Raw genomic sequence first — 14,881 nt, forward strand, 5'->3', positions numbered from 1 at the left:
GAGAGCCTGAAAAATAATCACTCTAGTGCAAGGAGGATTCTTGGCACCATGCGCTTATGGTGTTTTAGATTGTTGAAGGTAAAATGTAACAGTGAAGTTATTTACAGGCTATTAAATAATTCTCCCAGCCTTCAGCCCGAGATGCTGGGATAGGCTCCAACATCCCTGAGACCCTAAACAGGACAAATGATTTGGATGGACGGATGCATTAAATAACGTGTGTTTCAACAAAACATTTATAAAAAATGATGTGTTTACCTGTCATATAGCACTTGGTTTCTTGGGTGTTGCTCAGGGGGTTGTTGTTCTTAAACATGTAGAGGTTGAAGGGCACAATGTTGTTGCTGTTGAGTCGCTTCCAAACATCAATGTCAGGAATGGTCCATCTGCCTGCAAGGACATCGTAATCTCTGCGGCCCATGTGGACAAGCTTTGTAAGGGGCTCATAAAGGCCACCCTGATAGCCTATTACTAGTTGGAAACTTGGGTTGGAGTCCAAATACACCTCCCCAAAAGCTGTGTGCAAGATCTGTTTGATCATGAGACCGGCACCACTGAATACAGCCAATGGTGTACCAATGTTGTCGCAGGCCACGTAGAACTCATCCCCACTGCTCAACTCCATGGCAAATAGGTGGCCTTGAAGGTCATAGTAGAGCGAGGTGATCTCTGAACTTGAGTGATTGTACATGTGCGTAACTCTGGTCGGACTGGACAAGTCTGCGTAGAAGAATTGCAGATGGTGGCCTTGGCTACTTCGACTGGACACTCTCCTGCCCAAGCCATCATAGCGGTACTTGATGGTCCATCCGTTAACTTTGTTGTAGGCTTTAACAAGCAACCCAGCAGAGTTATACTCAAAGAAATCATTGCCTCTCTGCCTGAGGAATCCATCCTCGTCCAACCGGTACTGAACGTCACCAAGTCGAGTAATGCGGTCCCGAATGTCGTAGCGTAGCGGTGTAAGTCTGGCACTATTACCGGGACTAAGGAGGTGCAAATTTCCATTCAGATCATAGCTGTAACGCCAGAGAGGCTTGTCGTTGATGGACACCACCTGGAGTTGGCCATCAGCATCGTACTCGTAGGCGTAACGGGTGGTATTTGCATAGGGCCCGACTTTAAGCTCCTTCGCCACCACTCGCCCCATGTTGTCGTACTGTACCATCATCCAATACATCAGCGAACGGAAAATCTCATACTGCACCTCTTTAACTCGTCCATAGGCATCAAAGTGTTTGGTGTGGGTCATGACAGATGTGGTAATGATCTGGTTAATATCATAGTAGATGACTCCAAACTTGCCAAACTGCTCCGTTTTGCCTGAGACATCATCGTAGCGATAGAGGTCAATGGGCAAGGGCGTTTCATTGATGACTGCTTGCATGCTGGTGACCCGGAAGCTGTTGTCATAGTTGTAGTCGAACCGGGCGTTCACCATGCCCTCCTCGCTGAAACGAAAGATCTGTCTGTCGATGAGCGGTCCGATCTGCCTGTAGCGTATGGTACAAGCAAAGCCATCGCTTTGAAGCCCCACGGTTTTCAGCATGCCTGCAGATTCATCGTAAGAAAAGGCAATCCGTGTCGTATCGTAAAGGATTTCTAGCAGACGGGAGAGTTTCCCATACTTATAGATGACTCTACGCCCCGTTCCTTGGTGGATGGTTTGCAGAAGCAGTCCGTCTTCGCTGTAATCTTGCAAAACTGTGGCATTGCCCTCAGGTGGTCTGTATGTGTTTCTGTAATAGCCAATGGAACGGGTGGTCTCCAGAGTCTGTCTGGCCACATTGGGCATGGTTACTGAAGAGAGGCGGTCGTTCTTGTCAAACTCGAAGATGTATTGCCGCTGGCTGTATAGCAGCAGGACCATGGACTGCCAAAGGAAAATGACAAAGCGATGTTCGGTAAGCTGATTTAATGAAGCATAGTAATTCCCAACACATTCTGAGAGCACTTCAAACAGTTAAATGTGAAATTCTCCACCCAATGAAACTGAAGGTCACTAAGTACCCAGGAGTCACATTGCACCACATGACTAACTGCATAACAAACTGTAGGGTGTCACAGAATCACTTCAGGGTGCATAAAAATTACAAATATGCTGCTCTACAACACTGACTGAAAAATGAAGAAGGGCAAAATCTCATTTAATGAGGATTAAGTCATCATACCCCCCCATCCCTTCTGATACACCATTTTTAATAATGTCACCTTATATGGAAGTCAGTGGGAAGATATACTAGAGTTTATATTTCAACAGGAAACAGCTCTTCTTATTTTTTTTTTTTACTTTAAGGGCTATTGATCTAACCAGCACATGGTCATTTTAGAATGGCAAGAAACATTAAATAGAGTGAGTTTAGGGCTTATAATCAATACTTTTAAGCCCATATACTGGGATGTCAGCATTTCAATGTACTAAACAGCTTCCGCTTTCAAATTACACTGTAAGGTCTTGCATTTCTCAGATATTGGTTCTAATTATCAAGACAGTGACATTTTACTTTTTTCACAGTGATATTTTAGGAACGATTTAGTTGTCAAGCTGAGTGTGGTAACAATGCATAACACAAGCTGCACATTAGACAGGGATCATTGCTGAAGCATGCAAGGTTAAAGCTTATTAATGTAACAAATTAACAGGGTTCATCAAAGAGAAGTCTACAGAACAAAAGGGAACTAGTGATTATTTTTAAACCTGACAATTTTCTAGATAAAGATGTTTACTTTTTCAAGGTATGTGTAGCTCCATGATTTTCCATCTGCAAATATCTTTGAGGTGATTCTCCCATTTTGGTCATATTCCATTCGGACCGACATAGTGCCCCTCTGGATGCCGGCGATGTGGCCGCCAGGTGAGTAAGTGACATTGACACCGTTTAGGCGACTACTTGGAGCCCACAATGTAGGTCTTCCGGCATGGTCATAGTGGATCCTTAAGGTGAACTTCCTGTGGTCATCATAGACTTTCTCGGTCCTGGTTACGCGGTCAAAATCCATGGATAACAAGTTTCTGTTATGAACCTACGCAAAAAAAAAAAAAAAAAGGAAGATTAGGCCTCGGAAATCAACATGTAGACTTGGTAGGATGCAGTGTCTTCTCTTACATTGTACTCTAATGATTTTTTACTTCCAACCGCATACCTCTAGAGGACACAAGCTTTTTAATTAATTGATTTCTTTGTTTGCTTCATGTTAAAAACAAAACGAATGAGAGAAGCGCTCGGTATAACCATTTGCCATGCCTTTAAGGATGGAATTACTGAGGGGTAGATAACTTCCTTTGTATTTGCAGGATTAGGAAAACAATTGACACTTTTGAGCTGCATATGAAGTTCAAAGCCCACTACACTGTTTAAATGACATGTCATACTGAGTTTTTGGCTCAGTTCAAATGCGCAGAGCCCTCTGACCCCAGCACATGCTGAGATCAGAGCTGAGAACTAGTCCTACATGGCTGGTAATCTCAAAGGCACACACAGGTCAATGCAGGGGGGAGATCAAGGATTTAAAGACCTCAATACCTTCAACTCTTGGTACAATGAATTGGAACCTTTATTTCTGAGATATGAATTTAGATATTGGTGGATAATATATGGGACATCCAACTGGAACTAACTGAATGTCATTGTGTTATTAACAGAAAGAATCTACACTTTTGCGAATTTTACATAGCCACTTTTTTGCATTTCGGGACTGGAGAAAATCTGCAAAATTATAAAGCAGAAGTAAAAAAGTACTACTCTATTTAGTAGTGGAAGCATAATAAAATTGGCTTAAATTTGTAATAAACATACTTATTAGTTGCAACACAGCATGATTTGAAGCCTGGAATGAATGCAAACTCTAAATGTGCCTTAAAAGTTTCTTTTAAGGCAGATTTAGAGTCTGTATTTGTGCCAGCTGTTTTTTTTTTTCCTCCAATCACACTACTTTGTGGTATTATGGCTAAAGGGTTGAATGAGTATTGACTAAATAACCATCTGGAAGTTTGGGCCAAACAGACTTTAAAATGCATTATAATCAAACACTCATTTCCCCATATCTCTTCTCTATGTAATGTCTCCTTGACTGATTTCGGTTTTTCTCATCAGGTACGCTGCCGGCTTGGCTCAGTGCTGGCAAAGCTTAACAGAGTCTTAAAGTGATTTTGTGAGTTGTTGTTGGCTTTGGTCCAGTGGTATGGTGGACAGGGGGAAGAGCAACAAGCAAGCTCTCTCTCTCTTCTCCTCGTGGGCATGCTGGGAGCTCTCATCTGTGAAGGGACAATTACACTGGGGCCAATTAATGTCACTAATACCTAATTGAGAGGATTATTTTACATTAAAAGCAAGCAGCTCATGAATAGGAGAATTCCCGGTGGGGGTGACAGAACAAAGAGGTTGACAGAATAAAGGGCATATATTTTCCCCTCCCCATTCCTTTAAGCTTCACCCTCCCACTGATATGAACACGGCCCCCATTTTTCTCACTCTTACTTTTTTTATGGCGATGCAGAGATCGAGAATTTTTCCTGAAAATACTCACATCTCAACTAGTATATCTCTAGAAAATGAATCACATGGTCTATCAGTTAAATATATATATATATATATATATATATATATATATAGATACAGATATATATACACACACATACATACACACACAGGAAGAATGTTTGAAAACCTGTTTGAAAACAGTTATTATTTCTGCTATTCTGTTTGGTTAGATAATTCACTCAAGTATTATTTACTAGATGTTCCAAGGCATCAAAAAGCCAGGCTTTTATGGCTCTAAGGACGAGAGAACTTGTGTCAAGGGCCGATTTGTCCAGAGTAGAATGACAGGGGACTGAAGCGACAAGCTTGACGAAAAAAAAAAAAAAATGAAGAGAGATTGAAAGGGAAGGCTGGATGCTCATGCCAGGCTCTGGTTGAACAGAGGCCCAACGGGCTGGAAAAAAAGCTCTTTTGGCAGTGAGATCCTGGGCCTCTGGAGAATGGAAACCCACTCAAGGGGAATGTCTTAAATTGGACATTCCTTTAAACGGGCTCAGCGTTGGGAAAGCAGATATGATGGGAGGAAGGGGATCGGATTGGGGCAGGGTGGGAAAAACAGCAGGGTTTGAAGGAGTGTCTAAGTTCCTCCTCATAAAGGACATCAAGACAAAAAGTGGGGTGTACTTACACTAAACCATACTAATGCTTCATGTTTCATAAGAAACATTTCAACAGCATTTACAAATATTTCCATTTGGCAATTATTTAGATGCTTATAAACAGAAATCAAAACAGCAAGTTGAATGCTGAAGACTGGAGTAATGATGCTGAAAATACAGCTTTGCATGACATGAATAAATTACATTTTAAAATGTATTAAATCAGAAAACTGTCATTTTAAATTGTAACATTTCACAATATTTCTGTTTTACTGTATTTTTGATAAAGTAAAGTGATTATGAAAGTTTAAAGTTATGAAACATTTTAAAAGTAAGATTTTTTGAACATTGAATATACACAAATCTATTGTATGGCTTCAGAAAACTTGGAATATAGAGTACAAGTCATATGGAATTATAATTTTTGGGTGAATAAACCTCTATTATTCTTAATGTTTTGCTGGCTGCACTCTGAGAATTACATCTAAATATTCCATTAAAAAATAAAGAGTTCCCTAAAAGTTATTGTTTATTTCACACACTGGATTGGGGAATGTTAGACAGACACTCACCATGTTTCTTTGACAGCCGAATGAAATTTGCATGCTTTCCTGATCAAAATACAACTACTTTGAGATTACCCGACTCCTGTTTGTCAAACAAACAATGATTAAAACTAGGAACAAAAAACAACATTTTTTTTTTCATAACCCGCCTAATTACGAGAATATCTTAGGACTGCCACTAATTCACTTTTGCCAATGAATAAACAACTTGTAAGTAACGTTTGTTTTCATAAATCACCATCAATAATTGACATTTCCATTCCATATTCAAAAAGTAAACAAATCTGTCAAAACAGCATTTGATTTTCTTCTCCACTGTCATTAAAAATGTATTCAAGTTTTTGTTCCTCAAATCCAATATTTGCTTGCCGCTTTGCCATTCATTTCTAATTTTTTCCCCGTCCGCTGCTGCGGTAAGAACTGTAATCTTGTTTGCTCAGTGCGATTTGTCGCTTCCTCCAGTAAACAAGCTTGCCCACGTGTTCGTTTTGTTTGTTTGGAGGCAGTATAGGACACTGCTCTAATAATGTAAAGCAAACATTTAGAGAACTGTCAGTTGAAGCCTTGCGTTCAAGCCTTCAGTGGGTTTTTGGATTTGAGCTCGCTGTGAGGGGACAATTTACACTACTATATTTCCAAAGCTCTGTTGTTGTCAGGAGATGTGGTTGCTATGGAGACAAGGATAATTTTGGTGGCCTGGCAGCTGTTCCTGATAGTGTGCAGTAGTCACTGTGATGGACATGTGACCACAGCAATACTCCGGGGCTGCTAGTGACCCACATTTCCATTAGGATTGGGTATCGCCAACTACTGTGCATCATGATTCAAAACGCTTCACGATACAAATTTAACAATTCAATGGACGTTGTGCATCACAATATCATCGGATCTCTCTTAGCTTTTGTCCAGTACGATGCCTCATAGAAGCGTTATTAATTGAACTGTGGGAAAGTATATGAATGCACACATGGAAAAAAGTCATTGATATATCATTGGAATCATTGTAATATAATTTACCTAAAAACTCCATTTATATTTTTGTGACTTTTTCCATTTGAATCTCTTTCTGTTCTGCCCTTAATTCTCTTGGCTTCATGTCAGCTTGACAAACATCCCCACAGCCAAACAGCCTCACCCCTTCACTCACACACACACACACACACACACACACACAATCTTTTCGACACAATTTGACACATTCACCCACTCATCCACCCACGAAATATCGGTTGAAATGTCACTCATGGTCGCTCGATGATTTCAGTAGTACACAATCAAGTACTTGAGTTGAAGCACATGATATAAATTAGATTCCATAGTTTAACTGTATACAAATTAAAATAACTGCTTTCTATTTGAATATATTGTAAAATGTAATTTATTCCTGTGATCAAAGCTGAATTTTCAGCGTCACGCTTCCTTGAGAAATCCTTCTAATTTGCTGATTTGAAACATTTCTTATTATTATAAATGTTGAAAACAGTTGTTCTGCTTCATATTTTTGTGGAAACCATTATACATTTTTAAGGATTCTTTGATGAATATGTAACACGGCAACAATTGTCAGTATAACACTATGTTATATTACTCTGAATAGGTATAGGGCTAGGTTCGACTCTTGGGAGGATAAAAAAATGAAATTTGGGCCAAATGGTATGAAGCAGGTAACAGCCAGCACATTTATTGCACATATAAACAGAAAAAAAAAAAATAATAGAAGAAACAAGTTAATACTTTGCTGTATCGTCCCAACACAACACTGCTGGAATGGGAAAAATTCGATATTTAGTCCAGGTTGTGCATAAAAGGTCCGAGAAAGAAGAAAATAAAGAAGTAAAGAAAAGAAAATGTCCAAAAGTCCTCCTGGTTTCTTCGCAAGTTGGTGAGTGGTATAAAACGAATGTATGTATAAGGCCTTCTTTTCCCTACTACCCAGGTAGTGTGTGTAAAATGACAGCTTAGCTGTAATTGGAAAGAATCCCTCGATGAAGACAGGTTCGAGTTGAACGTCAACAGTAAGGCCTTCACAGAATCACAGGGTCTGGCTCGCCATAGCTCACATAAGCTCACAGTTGATCAGGTCACCGGATGGAATCGGGCAACAAAAAAAAAAACAGTCTACACAAAACAACACAATTCAGAGTTAATATCTCTTAAGATTCACATTAGCTTGTCACAACCTCCATATGAGTAAATAAATCGTCCGAAGCATTACTCACAGGCTTCACTCACATGTGTTAGCTTAGCAATTTAACATCAAGAAACGTGAGCACAATAAACGCACGAATACATCTCTGTTTAACACGCAGGTTGATCATCTGCATCTCAAAATACTCACTTTCCACATCTAAATCATCTTTTCCTCCATATACACAGGGAACATCATAAAATACATTTAACAGGAATAAAATCTATCTGTTTCCCTGATCTTCGTTTGCAAAAAGTGTATTGAAATACAAAACCATTTTCAATAAACATCTTTTAACTCTGACTGTTTTTTTCATTCACTAACATATATACACTCTTGATTTTCTGATCATTAAATCAGTTTAAAACACATCAACTTAACATTTCTGTTAACGCAGAAACTCACCAGAGTTCGCAGAAATAACTTCTCAATCAACATCAATGTGAATTCGATTTCCTTTTGAAATCCATGAACATACTGCAATTTATATGAAAAGTTTACACATTTAAACATCAGAAAAGTACTTTTGTGAAGTTATAATTATAATATTTCAAATGCAGCGCTAAATCACCTCGTGCGTACCAGCCACGATCAGTCTCCTTCTCCTAATCTTTACATCTCTATTAACCAGATCATACAGTGGCCCCTACAGGAAAACTACAGTACTGCACTGAACTTGTATAACACTGCGTAAAACTCTAGGGGGTTACATCCTCCCCTCCTGAACCTGCATGCGTCTCTGCATGTAGTGCATCTATAAGAGTTCAGATGTATCAGGTGCTAGTACTCTGACTTGAGGGAAAGTATCAGTTTCAAGGGCTCGTGTGAAAGCTTGGTTTAGACCTTCTAATAGGGAATGCATGACTAATGCCAAAGGATTTCCTAATGACTTATAGTTCAGTCTATCAGGTTGTTCCCTATGTCGTGTAGAACGTCTGAGCTCTGGCATCTCTTGAGCAGGTATCTCTTTATTTTCTAGACCATGCTCCACACTCACAGTTTCACTGTTTTTGTTTTCTTCTTCTCTTGCTTCATTCTCTTTTTGCTCAACAGGTTCAGCATCATGAACAATCAACTCCTGATCGGACTCATCATCATTTCCATCAGTGGATTTAGAATCCAGTTCCTTGACAGGTTTCATCATCTTTTCCAGGGACTTCCCAGGTAAGTTATCCTCCGTCAGGGTTTCTCCAGGTAAGTGCAGATCTTCCTTACTTCCTGAAGGTTCAAACGGCCTTGCATTAGGATTCAATGTAGTTCCAATTGTATCCTCAATCATGGCTTTATTGTAAGGCACTTCTCGAATGATGGTTATGGTAGGATATGATGTGTCTTGTGTAGTTTGAGGGAAATAATAATCCATCTCTGCATCATGGTCTTGGACTGGTTCTTGGATGACTTCATCTGGGTAATTGAATTCATTCGCTAACAATGTGTCTGTAGGACAAGACATCTTCTGCTTCCTCTCCTCTTGGTCACTTTCATCCGTGGGATTGGTGGAAGTCAAGAACCCACAAGGCAAAAGCAAATCTCGATGAAGTGTTTTTTCTGGACCATTCGTCGTAAGAGGCTTCACTACATAAACAGGAGATTCATTTATCTGTTTGACCACTTGATAAATTGTTTTGCTCCATCGATCAGCAATCTTATGTTTGCCTCTTATTCCCACATTTTTGACAAGGACACGGTCCCCAACATGCAAGGTGGACTCTCTCACCCTCAGGTCGTACCTTTGTTTGTTACGAAGAGCCATCTTTTCACTGTGCTCAACAGCAATCCGGTAACTCTCTTGTAAACTCTCTTGCAGCTTTTTGACGTACTCTGTGTGAGTGACTTTCTTCCCTCCTTCTGGTGTGATACCAAAAGCCACGTCAATGGGAAGGTTTGGCTGCCTCCCAAACATTAACTGATAAGGTGAGAAACCAGTTGTATCATTCTTGGTACAGTTATAGGCATGTACCAGCGGTTGAACATGGTCACGCCATCTCACTTTGTCTTCTTCTTCGAGAGTACCAAGCATTTGAAGAAGTGTGCGATTAAACCTTTCTACAGGATTCCCACGCGGGTGGTAAGGTGTTGTTCGAGTCTTTTTTATCCCTAATAAGAGACAAAGATCCTTAATCACAGCAGACTCAAAGTCACGACCTTGGTCGCTGTGCAAACGTTCTGGAATCCCGTAATGCACAAAGAAGTGATTCCACAGAGTTTTGGCAACAGTTTTTGCTCTTTGATCAGCCGTAGGAACTGCCACCGCGTATTTAGTAAAATGGTCCGTGATAACTAGGATGTTCTTCGTACCACGGCCATCAGGTTCTAGAGAGAGATAGTCCATACAGACTAGTTCTAGTGGCCTGCTGGTTTCTATATTAACTAAGGGGAATGCTCTTTCAGCCTTGGCCTTCCTCCTGATGCACCTCTCGCAAGTATTGACTTTGCGTTCAACATCTAAGAACATCCTCGGCCAGTAAAAGCGTGTGCGGACCAGGTCTAAGGTCCGTTCCCCTCCCATATGACCTATTGAGTCATGCAGGGCTTCAAGTGCAATCTCCCTGAACTTCTGAGGAAGAACAAGTTGATAGGACAAATTCCCTCTGATCATACACTTTCTGTGTAGTACTCCATCAATGAATATGAAGTGATCCATCACTCTGAGCATCAGCTGAACTCCTCGGGTTTCATGACGTCTGACACGATAAGAGAGTCGTTTACCGGAATGCAAGAGCTCAATCACTCTACTTATTGTGGGGTCCCTTGACTGTTCTGCAATCCACTCTTGTGGGGACATTCTGGGGAGAGTGCTTAACCCAGGAAGTAAATCCGCCTGCAAGAACTCTGCTGGGATGGCATCAGGATTCATGGCCAAACATTCCAAAGCAGCAGGTGAAGAATTTTCCTCTTCTTCCACCTGATACAAATGGTGTTTCTGGCAAATGGCTTTCACTGCCTCATTAGTAAATGAAGTCCCATTTCCTTCTTTCATGAATTGAGAAATGAATTGATGGATACGGTCATCCTCTGCTTTAGAACTGAAATCGATGTCGGGCTGAGGGTGTGGTCGCCGGGACAGACCATCGGCATCTTGATTTTTCTTTCCTGCTCGATACTGAAGGCTGAAATTGAAGTTGGACAAGGAAGCAAGCCAGCGGTGCCCAGCAGCGTCGAGCTTGGCCGATGTCAATATATATGTTAGCGGATTATTGTCTGTCATTACAATGAACTCTGCCCCATAAAGATAGTCATAGAATTTGTCTGTTATTGCCCACTTCAAGGCTAAAAATTCAAGCTTGTGGGTGGGGTAACGTCTCTCACAATTTGATAACCCTCTGCTGGCAAATGCAATAACCCTGAGGTGGCCATCTTGCTCTTGGTATAAGGCAGCACCCAGGCCATGCAGGCTGGCATCTGTATGGAGGATATACGGCAACTTTGGGTTTGCAAACCCCAACACTGGGGCAGTGGTGAGCTTTGCAATTAATGTCTGAAAGGAAACATCACACTCGGGTGTCCATCTACTGCCAAAAGGCTTCCTAAAGTCAGCATTGGGGAGAGGTTTGGACTCCTTTTTCTTCCGGGGTGTACAGTAACCAGCTGTCAGTGCATTTAAGGGCTTGGCGATCTTCGAGTAGTCCCTGACAAACCTCCGATAGTATCCTGTAAACCCTAGGAAAGACTTTAGCTCACTGATGTTAGTGGGTTTCGGCCAGGTGGTAAGTGCTGAGATTTTATCGGGGTCAGTCTCCACACCGTTTTCAGAAACAATGTGTCCAAGGTACTTTACGGACTTCATGAAGAACTGACATTTGTCTGGGGACAGCTTTAGACCAAACTCTTTTAATTTGTTCAAAACCTTCATGAGGCGTTCCTCGTGTTCCTCTAGACTGCTTGAAAAAACTATTAGATCGTCAAGAAATACAAGAACTTCTTTCAGATGGAGGCTGCCCACACATTTCTCCATAACACGCTGAAAGGTGCTAGGAGCATTCGTTACCCCCTGTGGCATCCGGTTAAACTCCCAGAATCCCATGGGTGTCACAAATGCTGTCTTATATTTGTCCTCCTCTTCAACCTCAACTTGATAATACCCTGATTTCAAGTCCATAACAGAAAACCATCTAGATCCTGTTAAGGCGGAGAAGGTCTCTTCAATGTTTGGCAGTGCATATGCGTCCTTTATTGTTTGATTATTCAACTTTCTATAGTCCACGCAGAGCCGAATGGAACCATTTTTCTTCTTCACGACCACTATGGGTGAAGCGAATGGACTTTCTGACTCCCGGATGATGTTTGCGTCCTTGAGTTCCTGAAGGTGAAGTCTAACGGCCTCATAATCAGAAGGATGGATGGGCCTTACTCTTTGTTTAAAAGGGGTTGGGTCAGAGAGGCGGATTCTGTGCTTAACTGCCATGGTGTGTCCATAATCAAGATCATTCATAGCAAAAACCTCAGGAATGGAATTGAGCTTTTCTGCAATTCTGTTTCTCCATTCTTCAGAGAGAGGTGAGTTGGTAAAATCGAAAGTGATCTTGTTATCCTGGCTGGTAGAACACATGGCATTGCAGGTAACTACAGCGGAGGCAGGTAGAAACTTTGGCTCTTTCTGATCAACAGAGGTATCCTTCAGCGAAGACAAAGCAGATGGAACATAAAGCTCGGCTAAGCAACATTTTCTTGGAAGGGTGATTTCGTGAGCTGTTTCATTCTGAAGAAGGATAGGAACTTTGAATGATGTTCTTCTGGGACTTGTGAGGACATAACTGCAAAGAAGCAAACCACCTGGTAGACTGGAGTGAGCGCATGGCTCTACCACAAGGGGAGAATTTCCGGCTGTAGACACGCCTCTAACATATCCATCCAGGACTATCTTTTGACCAGCAGGTATTCTGATGTTCCGTTTTCCTTTCAATTTGACTTGGCCAACTTTGCCATTTTGTTGCTCAATTGTGTATCTGCGCAACAGGTTCTGGACTAAAGGGGAGTATGGACGTTGCCTGTTGAAAACAGCATGGCCATTACTGCTTGTGACGCAGGACTTGAACAAGGCATCTAGAGTGTTAGTGCCAATAAGTACTGGGATTTCAAGATTGAATTTATAGTCGGGAATGACAAGTGCTAACGTGGTGACAGTTTCAGCTTTTCCAGTGATATCTTCAGGGAAATGCATGCTCACTTCAATGTAGCCCAAATAGGGCACAGTCTGCCCTCCAGCTCCTTCGACTTCAATGAGATTATCCAGAGAGAGGATTGGATGGGATGACAAGTGAGTATCATAGAATGACTTGGAGACAGTTGTCACCTGTGACCCTGAATCAAGAAGAGACATACAGGGCTTCCCTTCAATGACAATTTCAGCAGTGCATCTGGGACCTATAACGCTGGGACTTAACTCAATGTTATTGGCTGAACCACTGGAATGGGTTTGACTCTCTATTCTTTCTCCATTCAATCCATTGGGACGTTTCTTTCTGCAAAGGGCCCCAGTATGTCCCATTACTGAAACCCGACCTGGTTTAACGGCATTCCGTTCCTCCTTGTCCAGTCATCCTGTTTGGCTTTAAGCTCTTTGTACTTCTGGTCTACTAGGGCTTTGTTAATGGAGCCTTCACATAGTCTGGCCACATGGCCATCTTCTCCACATCTAAAGCAGAACCATGGCTTTGGAGGTTTACTTGTTACTTGCTGCACCTTTATTTCTGCTTTAGCTGGTATGACTTTTGGGCTTTCCACTAACTTGGGCTCACGTCCTTCTTTCTTTTTAGACTTGGAGGACTTTAACTGCATTTGCAGATCAGCCACTTGCTTTCTCAAAGCCTTAGTCTCAGAGAGGCAAGCTTGCAACACACCAGGATCACCATAAGCAGAGACATCACTAGCAAACTGTGTGTGACTCGTAACCTTATGCTTTGAACCGCCTATGTGTCGTTGCATCCTATCAAGTTTTGCAGCTCTTCTGTCCTCTTCAGTTCTGAGAAGTAACAACAGCTCAGCAAAGTCAGGTGGTGTCTTTGTTTTAGACTCAAGCTGAAGGGTAAGTATCAGGGAATGATCCCAGCACCCGCGTTGGAACTGTTTCAGTAAGTGGCGATTTGCAGAGGACTGCTTTACTCCATTCCGCCTGACAGCAGTGCTAAGGATGGTCTGAAGTCTCTGTAGGTAGTCAGAAGCTTTCTCGCCTGTGTCCTGGTGAGTATTTAGGAACCTGGCGAAGATCTCATCGCCATCCTCTACCAGCCCATAAGCAGAATCAAGAAGTTTCACATAATCTTGTGGAGGGGCAGCGGAACCAAGTTGCTTGACCACATCTGAGGCTGGTGGTAAGAGACTTTCAAGTATCCTCCTCCGCTGAACATCTGGAGGGAGAGAATCTTGAAGCAAAAGGTCAACATGGAGGCACCATGTATCAAAATCGGCTTCACCTGGGGGTTTTGGAACTCGGCCAGAGAAGGAACGCAGCCATTTTGAATGTGCCTGCACTGCAGAAGCGTCATTTTTAATGACATGTTCAACAACTATGCGTTGCACCTCAGGTGGGTTTAATTCATCAGGAGTAAGTGCATTCAGTGCAGACTTTGGAGTCTTTTTCCTCACTACTGGATCAGATTTCATTTTTGATCTTTTAGACTGCGATTTCTTTTTATATCTTTGCAGGATGGAAGTGCTGTGGTCAGAAGATGTCATATCTGAACTAGCATCATCACAACTGTTCTCACTTGAATCCAGGGAAGAATGTTCAGCTTGGGCATGTGACTGTTTAGTGAGTGGGGCCAACACTTTGACACTATCTACATGCCAGGTAACTGTGGGGTTTCGCACATTTTTTATCTCTAGGGGGAAATCAGGCTCCATGAGTGCAACAGGAGCGTGTGTATCAAACTCTACTACTACAGTAGACTGCCCTGACCGTACAGTACTGGGGGCTACTCTCACTACTTTCACCACAACTCCATATTTTGTAAGGGTGTCAGCAATTTCATCATCGGCATCTGTATC

General features: G+C 41.8%; 1 protein-coding gene across 12 annotated transcripts in view; it reads right to left on the bottom strand.

Annotated features, from left to right (window-relative positions):
* The window catches only part of tenm4 (teneurin transmembrane protein 4), a 262,005-nt gene that overhangs the window by 11,170 nt on the left and 235,954 nt on the right, over positions 1-14,881 (bottom strand). For all 12 annotated transcript variants that reach the window (XM_051862025.1, XM_051862022.1, XM_051862031.1 and 9 more), the window contains 2 exons: positions 2,728-3,024; positions 259-1,873 (listed from right to left, as the gene is read on the bottom strand). In XM_051862025.1, the coding sequence (XP_051717985.1) occupies positions 259-1,873; positions 2,728-3,024 (1,912 nt within the window). The remainder of the gene's footprint in view (positions 1-258; positions 1,874-2,727; positions 3,025-14,881) is intronic.

This window comes from Ctenopharyngodon idella, chromosome 15 (genome assembly GCF_019924925.1).
Source record: "Ctenopharyngodon idella isolate HZGC_01 chromosome 15, HZGC01, whole genome shotgun sequence".
NCBI classification, from domain to species: domain Eukaryota; kingdom Metazoa; phylum Chordata; class Actinopteri; order Cypriniformes; family Xenocyprididae; genus Ctenopharyngodon; species Ctenopharyngodon idella.